This window comes from Balaenoptera acutorostrata, chromosome 2, assembly GCF_949987535.1.
Source record: "Balaenoptera acutorostrata chromosome 2, mBalAcu1.1, whole genome shotgun sequence".
NCBI lineage: Eukaryota > Metazoa > Chordata > Mammalia > Artiodactyla > Balaenopteridae > Balaenoptera > Balaenoptera acutorostrata.
Window position 1 is genome coordinate 52,605,846 of NC_080065.1, and position 12,251 is coordinate 52,618,096.

The 12,251-nt window shown below is 34.5% G+C and overlaps 1 protein-coding gene across 2 annotated transcripts in view; it reads left to right on the forward strand.

Moving 5' to 3' along the window:
- The window catches only part of IPO11 (importin 11), a 215,814-nt gene that overhangs the window by 82,557 nt on the left and 121,006 nt on the right, over positions 1-12,251 (forward strand). For both annotated transcript variants that reach the window (XR_009007224.1, XM_007176049.2), the window contains exons 18-20: positions 8,945-8,978; positions 9,190-9,230; positions 10,528-10,644. Coding sequence is in view for 1 of the 2 variants with exons in the window: in XM_007176049.2 (XP_007176111.2) it covers positions 8,945-8,978; positions 9,190-9,230; positions 10,528-10,644 (192 nt within the window). In the remaining variant the exon portion in view is untranslated. The remainder of the gene's footprint in view (positions 1-8,944; positions 8,979-9,189; positions 9,231-10,527; positions 10,645-12,251) is intronic.

Below are 12,251 nucleotides of genomic sequence, written 5' to 3' on the forward strand. Positions count from 1 at the left end.
TGAATTTTGTCAAAAGCTTTTTCTGCATCTATTGAGATGATCATATGGTTTTTATTCTTCAATTTGTTAATATGGTGTATCACATTGATTGATTTGCGTATATTGAAGAATCCTTGCATCCCTGGGATAAATCCCACTTGATCGTGGTATATGATCCTTTTAATGTGTTGTTGGATTCTGTTTGCTAGTATTTTGTTGAGGATTTTTGCATCTATATTCATCAGTGATATTGGTCTGTAATTTTCTTTTTTTGTAGTGTCTTTGTCTGGTTTTGGTATCAGGGTGATGGTGGCCTCATAGAATGAGTTTGGGAGTGTTCCTTCCTCTGCAATTTTTTGGAAGAGTTTGAGAAGGATGGGTGTTAGCTCTTCTCTAAATGTTTGATAGAATTCACCTGTGAAGCCATCTGGTCCTGGACTTTTGTTTGTTGGAAGATTTTTAATCACAGTTTCAATTTCATTACTTGTGATTGGTCTGTTCATATTTTCTGTTTCTTCCTGGTTCAGTCTTGGAAGGTTATACCTTTCTAAGAATTTGTCCATTTCTTCCAGGTTGTCCATTTTATTGGCATAAAGTTGCTTGTAGTAGTCTCTTAGGATGTTTTGTATTTCTGTGGTGTCTGTTGTAACTTCTCCTTTTTCATTTCTGATTTTATTGATTTGAGTCCTCTCCCTCTTTTTCTTGATGAGTCTGGCTAATGGCTTATCAATTTTGTTTATCTTCTCAAAGAACCAACTTTTAGTTTTATTGATCTTTGCTATTGTTTTCTTTGTTTCTATTTCATTTATTTCTGCTCTGATCTTTATGATTTCTTTCCTTCTGCTAACTTTGGGTTTTGTTTGTTCTTCTTTCTCTAGTTTCTTTAGGTGTAATGTTAGATTGTTTACTTGAGATTTTTCTTGTTTCTTTAGGTAGGCTTGTATAGCTATAAACTTCCCTCTTAGAACCGCTTTTGCTGCATCCCATAGGGTTTGGGTCGTCGTGTTTTCATTGTCATTTGTCTCTAGGTATTTTTTAATTTCCTGTTTGATTTCTTCAGTGATCTCTTGGTTATTTAGTAACGTATTGTTTAGCCTCCATGTGTTTGTCTTTTTTACGTTTTTTTCCCTGTAATTCATTTCTAATCTCATAGCGTTGTGGTCAGAAAAGATGCTTGATATGATTTCAATTTTCTTAAATTTACTGAGGCTTGATTTGTGACCCAAGTTGTGATCTATCCTGGAGAATGTTCCATGCACACTTGAGAAGAAAGTGTAATCTGCTGTTTTTGGCTGGAATGTCCTATAAATATCAATTAAATCTATCTGGTCTATTGTGTCACTTCAACCTTCTGTTTCCTTATTTATTTTCATTTTGGATGATCTGTCCACTGGTGTAAGTGAGGTGTTAAAGTCCCCCACTATTATTGTGTTACTGTTGATTTCCTCTTTTATAGCTGTTAGCAGTTGCCTTATGTATTGAGGTGCTCCTATGTTGGGTGCATATATATTTATAATTGTTATATCTTCTTCTTGGATTGATCCCTTGATCATTATGTAGTGTCCTTCCTTGTCTCTTGTAACCTTCTTTATTTTAAAGTCTATTTTATCTGATATGAGTATAGCTACTCCAGCTTTCTTTTGATTTCCATTTGCATGGAATATCTTTTTCCATCCCGTCACTTTCAGTCTGTATGTGTCCCTAGGTCTGAAGTGGGTCTCTTGTAGACAGCATATATATGGGTCTTGTTTTTGTATCCGTTCAGCCAGTCTATGTCTTTTGGTTGGGGCATTTAATCCATTCACGTTTAAGGTAATTATCGATATGTATGTTCCTATGACCATTTTCTGAATTGTTTTGGGTTTGTTTTTGTAGGTCCTTTTCTTCTCTTGTGTTTCCCACTTAGAGAAGTTCCTTTAGCATTTGTTGTAGAGCTGGTTTGGTGGTGCTGAATTCTCTTAGCTTTTGCTTGTCTGTAAAGCTTTTGATTTCTCCATCAAATCTAAATGAGATCCTTGCTGGGTAGAGTAATCTTGGTTGTAGGTTCTTCCCTTTCATCACTTTAAGTATATCATGCCACTCCCTTCTGGCTTGCAGAGTTTCTGCTGAGAAATCAGCTGTTAACCTTATGGGAGTTCCCTTGTATGTTATTTGTCGTTTTTCCCTTGCTGCTTTCAGTAATTTTTCTTTGTCTTTAATTTTTGCCACTTTGATTACTGTGTCTCGGCGTGTTTCTCCTTGGGTTTATTCTGTATGGGACTCTCTGCGCTTCCTGGACTTGGGTGGCTATTTCCTTTCCCATGTTAGGGAAGTTTTCGACTATAATCTCTTCAAATATTTTCTCTGGTCCTTTCTCTCTCTCTTCTCCTTCTGGGACCCCTATAATGCGAATGTTGTTGCGTTTAATGTTGTCCCAGAGGTCTCTTAGGCTGTCTTCATTTCTTTTCATTCTTTTTTCTTTAGTCTGTTCCGCAGCAGTGAATTCCACCATTCTGTCTTCCAGGTCACTTATCCGTTCTTCTGCCTCAGTTATTCTGCTATTGATTCCTTCTAGTGTAGTTTTCATTTCAGTTATTGTATTGGTCATCTCTGTTTGTTTGTTCTTTAATTCTTCTAGGTCTTTGTTAATCATTTCTTGCATCTTCTCAATCTTTGCCTCCATTCTTATTCCGAGGTCCTGGATCATCTTCACTATCATTATTCTGAATTCTTTTTCTGGAAGATTGCCTATCTCCATTTCATTTAGTTGTTTTTCTGGGGTTTTTTCTTGTTCCTTCATCTGGTACACAGCCCTCTGCCTTTTCATCTTCTCTGTCTTTCTGTAACTGTGGTTTTTTCTTATATTCTTTTTTTAATGAGTCTATTAGGAGAGAAGTGAAGAGAAAAATGAGTCATTTAGGTCAGCACTTTAAAAGCAGAACATTAAATCTATCACATCAATAAGCATTATTGGGGGAAAAAGGGTTTCATGGCCAGTTAAGTTTGGAAAACACTGGACTAAATATTCAAATACTCCTCTTTACTGTGGGACTGATAAGAACCTTTAAAATGTACATCTGTGTAGTGACTATCCAAGATGACAAAAACATTAATATCCAAGGAATATACTTTGAGGAAATGCTGCTGTAGATACAGCTTTTGCCCTTTTCCTGTACGTCTTCCGGTGGCTGCATCTCATTTTTACGCTTTTACAGTTTTGTCCTGCCACAATTATTTTCTTATAACTTCTTAAGAAGACAGTGTTTTGTAAGGCACTAAGTTCATGATGCATACATTGTCTACCCCCCCTACCCCCGCTTTTTTTAAGTACATTTAAGATCAATAGTATATAAGATATACTCTTCTAATTTCAACCTGTGAGAAACGCTGGCTAATGAAATGTGGGAAGATACCTTATACATACAGACATACACAACAGTGTACAAACATTCAGACATATATGTACAAACATACATGAGTGCATTTGTATGTATATAAACATACACACACACAAAGTATATAGATTCTGATGAATCTAAATCTGCTTTGGCTTTCAGAGTCTGTGTTCTCTTGCTTGATTGCTGCTGTTATGGAGTTGGGATACATTTAACTAGCTGTCTCTGTGGCTTCCTAGTCTTATAGCCATGTTATTACAAGGCTTGCTGTGGCAGAATAGAAATAGTGCAGCAACTGGAGAAAGCAACTTCTCCAGTTGGTATAGGACTCCATAATTTTTTTTTTTTTTGAGCCGAGGAAGGTTTATTGCAGGGCCAAACAAGGAGAACTGGTGACTTGTGCTCAAAAACCCTTAACTCAGGACTCTATAAAATTTTATAATATCAGATGCTACTGTGTAGAGTAAATATCTCTGATAGTTGCATGATAGTGTTGTTTGATCTGGAGGAATATAATGCAAATTGAGTGAAATTTTTTTGGTTTATTTGAAATAGTGTTATAACTTTTCATCAGTATTTAGCAATTAAAACTTGATCTAGGCATAATGGGCAAGCATTTATAATATTGCAGGATTTGGAAACTTTTTTTGTAATAAATGTTGGGAATTTTGATTAGGTTTAAGATAATGCTACTTTGAAAATTTTAACTTCTAAGCTTCTTTCTTTTTTTTTTTAAAAATTAATTACTTAATTTATTTTTGGCTGCGTTGGGTCTTCGTTGCTTCCTGTGGGCTTTTTCTAGTTGTGGCGAATGGGGGCTACTCTTCGCTGTGGTGCACAGGCTTCTCATTGCGGTGGCTTCTCTTGTTGCAGAGCATGGGCTCTAGGAGCTTGGTCTTCAGTAGTTGTGGCATGCAGGCTCAGTAGTTGTGGTGCGTGGGCTCTAGAGTGCAGGCTCAGTAGCTGTGGCGCACAGGCTTAGTTGCTCCACAGCATGTGGGATCTTCCTGGACCAGGGATTGAACCCATGTCCCCTGCATTGGCAGGCAGATTCTTAACCACTGTGCTACCAGAGAAGTCCCTCTAAGCTTATTTCTGACTCATCTTTAAAAAGGGGATGCTTTAAATTTTTTACTTTTTAAAAGTTAAGAATTATATCAAGGAAAGAGAAAAATTCAATGGCTAACATAACAGGTACCTGGTTTTCCATATTTCCATTGTAATAATTTTCCATATTTCCATTGTAATAATTTTCCATATATTTCAAATATTTAGGAAATAAAACATTACAAATGCAGTGGAATGTCTATATCTTTCTTTTTTTTTTTCCTATATCTTTCTTTGCTCATTCTGTTGTCTTTTTGTTGAGCAGAAATTTTTAATTTTAATATAATCGGATTTATTGATTTCCTTCTTTTGATTTTGCTCTTTTTGTTTCTTGTTTAATAAATCCATTTTCTTCACACGTGGTTCTTTATTCCATCTGGGATTTATTTTTCGACATGATATCAAGTAAGGTTCCATTTTTATTATTTTTTTATAAGGGCAACAGTGCTATAATGCTCTATTGAAAAATCCATTAAAAAATGTGTTTTGCATGCTTTCTTCCATCCCTCTTAGAACATGTTACTTAGTAGATGCAGTGCTTCTGGCAAGTTTCAGATTTGAGAATGTTGTTACCGCAGTGTAAACAGAATGACTAAATTTTAGGTGAAAGGAACTTTCTTTCCCTAGGACCCCCAGATGATTCTCTAACCATAATATTTGATTTACATACTTGGTTTCTTTAGTGGTAAGGTTTCTGATCCAATAATAACCTTTCAATTTTGGAAGTTATAAGTAATTAAAAAAAATTTTTTTTTTACTTAGGTTATTTATGCAACCTTCAATAAAACAAGCAGGAAGCTACTTAAAAATTAGCATCAGTGTACTCTTTCAGCCTTGTAAGAGGCAGTGTATAATGTAGACTGTGGTACAGCCAGAAGGTTTATAGTTTGGGGGTGGGGTGTGTGGGGGTTACTGTCTGTCAAGCAGAGGAAAGGCCATCTTCATGGGCAGGTTGACTACCAGCATAGAAATGGGGAGTTTTTCAGATGGAAAGCCAGTTGATGGAGTTTAAGAAGGGACTTCGAGTGACATGTACATGACTGTGGCAAACCCTGAATTCACTGTGGGAGGTGCAGCTGGGATCTGGGCAGAGGTATTTTTAACAAGGTGCATTGAAATTCTCCTGTCTTTCCACTCTTCTGCCTTTTATGGGTCTCCCAGTTCTGTCACACTTTCTTACAGTTTTGAGTTTTCCTGCTTGATCATCCTTTGTGTCTCAAAAACACTGTTACAGGTTTTAAACTCTGCGGTAGTCTGTGTTTTCACAAAATGAATTCTGAAGTCACTTATATTCAGCAAATATATTGAGTAAGATGTTGTGGGAAAAACCCGAACGAACTTTTGGGCCAACCCAATCATTTCCAAAGGAAATATCAAAAATATGTGTTTGAGACATCAAGATATTAGGCCACTCTAAAACCAGGAAGAAAGGAAACTTTCGTAAGTTTCTTATAGTCCATTTTGGTTTTGTAATGATGTGTCTGATACCCATATTATATGAAAATGAGCTTTAGAATGTTTTTCTTAAAAGGAGATGAAAAAATGGAAGGTGCTTTTTATCCTTTTAGGAAAGTTATTTACATGTGTATTTCAGAAGAAAATATGTAATTCAGTGATCTTGACTGCATAATAGAGTAAAAATAGTACCATAATAGTACCAAGTAGTAAAAGAGCCAATGAGTAGGATAATATTATTCATATTAGTATCTCTTATTATGCCTAGCATGGAATCAGAAAATTAGAAAATGTTATTGAAAGAGTTAAGAGATAAGGATAAAATATTATAAAATTATTATTCTGTTTCTTTTCAGCAGAGAAATAGAATCTATTTCATAATTATTCTCTCATGTTTGCCTTACTTACATTTTCCTGGTGGTCTTAAGTCCCTGAGACATCGCCATTTATTTCAGGTCCCAGCTCCATGCTCACTGCTCTAGTGTGTGGAATTCCCTTCACTGCTATAGGCAGGCTGTAGTAGTGGTCAAGCATTAGGCTGCTCCAAGTCTAGAACTCAAATCAACCACCCTGACAGTTATGCCAAAGCTCATTCTCATGCTGGACACCGAAGTGTCCGGTTACTCTTGCCTTTATGCAGCAGTCTTCTTTGGAAGTAGTGTTGACCTGTGATTTCTTCTTGTTCATTTCTCTGTTGCTGTATGCTTCTCTGGGATTCTTCCAATTATTCTGATGGCTTGATGGCACTTGTTTGCCCCCGTATGGAATTAGTTTATTATCTTCTTAGAAGTTTTCTGATGTCTCAGCTGAAGGTGTAAGGTAGACTCAGGATGAGTTACAGTCTGGATCTGGTTCTGGATACTTGGGGTTTCTTTCTTCTTCAAAAATCTAGGTTTATTCTATGAAAAGTTATGTTTAGAGTCTGGTTAAGGGAAGATTTGTTTTGTTTTGTTTCGTATTCTTGCATTTATTTATCAAGTATTTATTGAATCATGTCTTAGAAGTTGTGTTAGACGCTCTTCTGCCAGTCTTCTGTCACAGTCCCCACCTCTTCATTCTGTAAATTCAGGTTCTGATTTTTTTTCCCCGTTACTTGTGAATTGCTGCAAAGTTCATTGTCTCTATGCAGTAAGTACTTCCTCTTTCTTTTGTAGCTCAGGAATAGCTAATTTTGTTCTTATTTGTGTTTGTCATATTTTAAATGCTCCTCTCTTTTCTTAAACTGTGTGCTTTTTGTTTTCCCTTATGATCTGGCTTCCTAGTCTTGCAGTTAAACTAGAGTGCATCATGATTAATTTCATCTTTTTCTCTGCATGCAGTACTGCACTGACTTCTTCCCTTTGTTAGGAGGGAAAACACAGCTAGTTTTCATTCAGATGTCTCTTTCCTATACTTATTTGTGTACATGTCATCGTTATGGGTTAAATGCATCTCTGGTCCTTTTGTGGAGGAAGATCAAGAGAGATTTAAGGGTGAGTGTGCTGACAGTTTGATTTCCTTTTGGGGGGCGCTTTCAAGTCCTGGTGTTTGTGAATTAACTTATTGCCACAGTGCCAGTTATATGCCTTACACTGTACTAAATGCTGACAATTTGAAGATGACTAGAAATAGTTCATGTCCTCAGGGGGATTATCCTGTTCTTAAGCTCTTCACATTAGCCATTTTTATTTATAATTATTTAATATCTGGGTGTTTTTTCCCCCCCTGCTAGATTGTAAGCTTTTTGAGGACAAGGACTAGGTGTGTCTTAATCAGCTTTTTTTCCCACAGCACCCAACACAATGCCTGGGAGTTACAGTTCCTTGTTGAATATTTTTAATTGCATGAGTATGTCATCTTTTCCTTAGGTCATTTCATAGTAGAACACTTGGCATAGTGCTTTGCATGTATTGGGTAATCAGCACATTTGTTAAATCATTTAAAAATCTAGAAATGTTCATATTACCTTTAGAAACAGTGAATAAAAAGAAAAGGCAGGTGAGAAAACATCTGCACTCTAGGCTCTTAGAATCTGTGGATTTGGAACTAGAGTACTTAACATTTGATGAATATGCCTAATCAGCACCTCAAGACCTCAGAAGCTCCTATAAAATGATCAAAACTGTTTCTTTGTGAAAAATGGCTGCAAAGGAAAAACCAGTTGCTATTACAGGTGTGGGAAGCATAGCAGCATCTAAGAAAGTAATGGCTCTTAGCCAGGAAATAAAAGTTTTAGATACATTATTTTACAGAGTAGCGTATAGCATTTAATCATGGCTTGAGTTCACGTGACTTGGTGTGGAAACTGAGTGTGGTAGCCCATGCCCATTTAGCTGGTCAAGTCACAGGTAAAACTCGAAAAGAAACAGGAAGATTATGCTGTCATGATATGATTTTCCCAGGTAACATGCTGATACACAAAGAAAGTGTGATTTGGCAAGGTCAAGAGCTTGTACAAATCTTTCTGTATTTGTGAACTTTGGGATTTAGAAAATATCAGACTTTATCTTTTGGTTATTTCAGGGACTTGCTGTAACTGAGGTTACAAATGGGAATTTGTGTGCTTTTTCCTCCTCCCTCTTCTTCCTTCTCTTCTCCTCCCTCACTCTTCACTTATACATCCACCAGCTTCTCCAAGCCCACCCTGTTTTCCTGCTTCTCTTCTCTGCTTCTCAACCTTCCCTTTCCCTCTGACACCATCTTCACACTCTTCTCACAGTGCCACAGTGTTAATGGCAAATTAGTTTTCTTCCTGGAAACACTCAGTGGATTAAAGACTCCTTTAAGCAAATTATGGGAAACTGAGAAGGGTGGGAATCGACACTATTTTACTTTTTCCTTTTAGTCCTTGCTAAATAAGGAGAATGTCCTTTTATTTTTTTCTTTTTAGTCCTTGCTAAATAAGGAGAATGTCCTTTTATTTCTAGATGTTAATGTACTCTGTGACTTTAAGTAGAGAAAGTGATTTGCAATAAATTTTTTGTCATTCATTATTAATGATGTTTAGTAATTCTAGAATGATTCGTAATTCACAGTATACTTTCTTTTAGGTCCGTATTGAAACAGCTACCACTCTGAAGTTAAATATCCTTTAAAAACTTTTAAAACACTTCATTGAAAAGAATTTTAACAACACTTTAAAATTGTTACTTATTTTTAAAATTAATTTATGAGGTAGTTTAAAATGTAATTTTTGATTGGTTTGTTGTATTTGGTTTATACATAATTTTTATCCTGATAAATTTCATATATTCTGAATTTCATATATTCTCAGTATTCCTTAACTGCTCTTCACCTGTTGATGATTTTGAGTTTAGAACAGATCAGTTTCTACCGGTAAGAATATTTATTTCTAGGTTTTATAACAATTTCTGGTTATGTCTTTTAGAATGTTGTGTTATTTTATAGCTGAAATTATATATGTAGTATCAGTTATTTATTAAAGTTGCATTGAAAAGTATATTAGATTTTTTGGAAGTGATTGCTTTTATTGGTAACTTTAATTTGAAATAGTTTACTTTTATTCTGCTTGTTTTTTGTTTAGTTATCTTGTCATCTATTTTGGAGTAGACTGCTGAACTTTTTTTCTCACAGTTATAAAACATAGTAATTTCATTTCATGTTTGTCTGTTACTTTTCATCCTTAGGTTATCCCCCTCTGTTGTCTGTATGTCTATCCTACACTAGATTGCAAATTACTTGAAAAGCAGAATACCAAGTCTTACTCATTTGTTTTTTCCTTCACTCAACTCTCAGCACCTAGTGTGGTGTTTTCACATAATTGGTACTCAGTGAGCACTTGTTAAATATGTCAGTAAGGTTGGGGCATTAGTGTTTGTGTTTCTTGAGAGGACTAAACAAGAAGAAAACTTTATGATAAAATGTCTACCTATATTTCTTATGGGGTCATAGATGGGGAAACTTGTAGAGCAGAAAACTTTCTTTAATAAAAGAATCACTAGGTATTTTTGGATGAAAGAAATAGGTTTTACCAATCTATATAAAAATGAACCAGCTATGTGAAAGAACAAATGTTTATGTATCTGGCATCCTGTGATTGGTTAACTCCTACTATAATTTTCAAGATGTAGGAGTTAAAAACCAGACATAGGATTTTTGTTTTCTATTTCCCAATCAGAAATATTCTGTTGTTCTTAGAATTACAAGTATTTATCTACAAAAATTTATATCTCTGCACAGCATACGTTAAGGCCCACATTAGACAGCTGGTATGTGATTGCAATAATGGCATTCCTTTTGCTTTAATAAGTAGACTTTGCAGAACAATAGGCATATGTGGAAAACCAATGACAAAGCACTGTTAAAAGTTGAGTTTAGCAGTATAAAATTTATACACAAAACGTCTAGATACAATTTTCCTCTGAAAACATTACTCAGTGTCTAGATGAACTAAATTCTAAAATGGACACATTTAACAGCAATAAAGAAAAAAATCACTGCCCTAAATATTGGCACCTTGATCATTTTGAAGTTGTATAGGTAATGCTAAGGTTTTGTCTATTTGTCTTGTATTGCTTTGATATTATGATTTAATTTTATTTCTTATTTCTGTCTGTATATAAAAGGTTTTACATTTCTATTCCAAACTTTTATTTTTTCTTTTTACCTACAGTATTTGGAAACCATGTTCACACTACTCTTTCAGTTACTGCAGCAAGTTACAGAATGTGACACAAAGATGCATGTTTTACATGTGCTTTCTTGTGTGATTGAAAGAGTCAACGTGCAGGTAATTTTGTTGTAAAGCATGAAAATAGATGTTAGAGGAGTAAGTAGAGTATATGTAGAATTCATTAATATCTTTGCTTTATGTATGTTGTTTAAGTGTTAAAACATCATTAAAATATTTCAGTTATGTATCAAAATTGACATTTATGCTTGAGTTTTTATAAAATGACCTAAGAAAATTAAAATTAAAAAATAAAAACTTGAATCAGCAATGTAGAGGTGTTTATTAGAAAGAAAAATTATATATCTCTTAGAAAATTCAGTTTATATTTAATAATATTTCTTAAAATTTAGTGTGTTTGAGTGCATAGTCACAAGTGTCTGTCAGCAAATGCAAATATTCTCAGAAGTCTATTATTTGTACGTTAAAAATTGAGTGTGTTTTGCAGTCTAGTCCACGTTATATTCATGATTGGTTTAATATAAAAATGATATGTAAAGTTCTTAACAGTAGATTATTATTTAACTGTATTCAGCTTCCCTTATCACTCCTAATCTTTTTGAAAAATTGATAATCCAGGAATCACAGTATAATTATCCTGTAATTTCTTATATCCAAGTTTACCAGTGCATATTTTTACTTGAAAAGCTCTGAGTAAATCTGTGAGGTATTAGGGAAAGATAATACCTCGAGTCCACAGTCCTGAAGTCTGCTCCTGAATCCATTAGTGAATTCTGACACCTTGAACCTGTTTACTAATTCTAAAGCAGTTGATGAAAATTGCTATCAGTTATTGAGTAATGACAAGTTTCCAACTTCTGTGCCAGATGATTTGCATTTATTTCTCACTTAAATCTTTGGGTAGGAATTAGAATGTATTACCTCAAACAATTTGAGGCTTTAAGAAACTTACCAAAGTTCAGACATCTGAGTGGCATTGACAGTATTCAAACTCAACGTTATAGTATGTTAACAGCAGTTGCAGTTTTGAGTGACTGTTGATCATTTTGAGCAGATCTGAGTCCTGGTGTCTGAAAGTAGTAATATCTTACAGTTTTCTTAACACTTGGGATTCTTATTACATTAATTACATTATTTCATTTTGATATTGGTTATAAACAACATTGAGAGAGTTTGATCATTGAGACTGTTTTAAACTTATTTCAAGTCCCTGTCTCTGCTCTTTAGCTTGAGCAAGGTCTTTAACCTTGTGTCCTCATGTATAAAATGGTAAAGTTAAAGATAACTCACAAACACAAAAAAAGATTTCATGAGTACGAAATTATTACAGATGTTCAGTATGCTTTAGATCACCATACAATTGCAATAAGTTGTTTAAAAAATTGATTATATAAGCAAGATTTGGCAAATTTTTATAATTTTATTTAGATATCATCTGGCTAATGGGAATTTCTTAAAGATTTTTTTTTCTTCTTTTAGAAATGTATTTTCTTACCACCATCTCCCCTAACCTTTAAACCTTTTTCCCCCATTACTCTTGCTTAGTAAATTTAAAAATGCTTTTGTTTCTATCCATACTCATCTTTCATAACACATATAGCCTAAGCAGCTCAGGTGTCTATATCATTAGTAAATAACAATAAGATATAGTTATCCAGTAGTACTTTTTGTTTTCAGAATGCGGGTAGGAAAGGGTTACGAAAAAT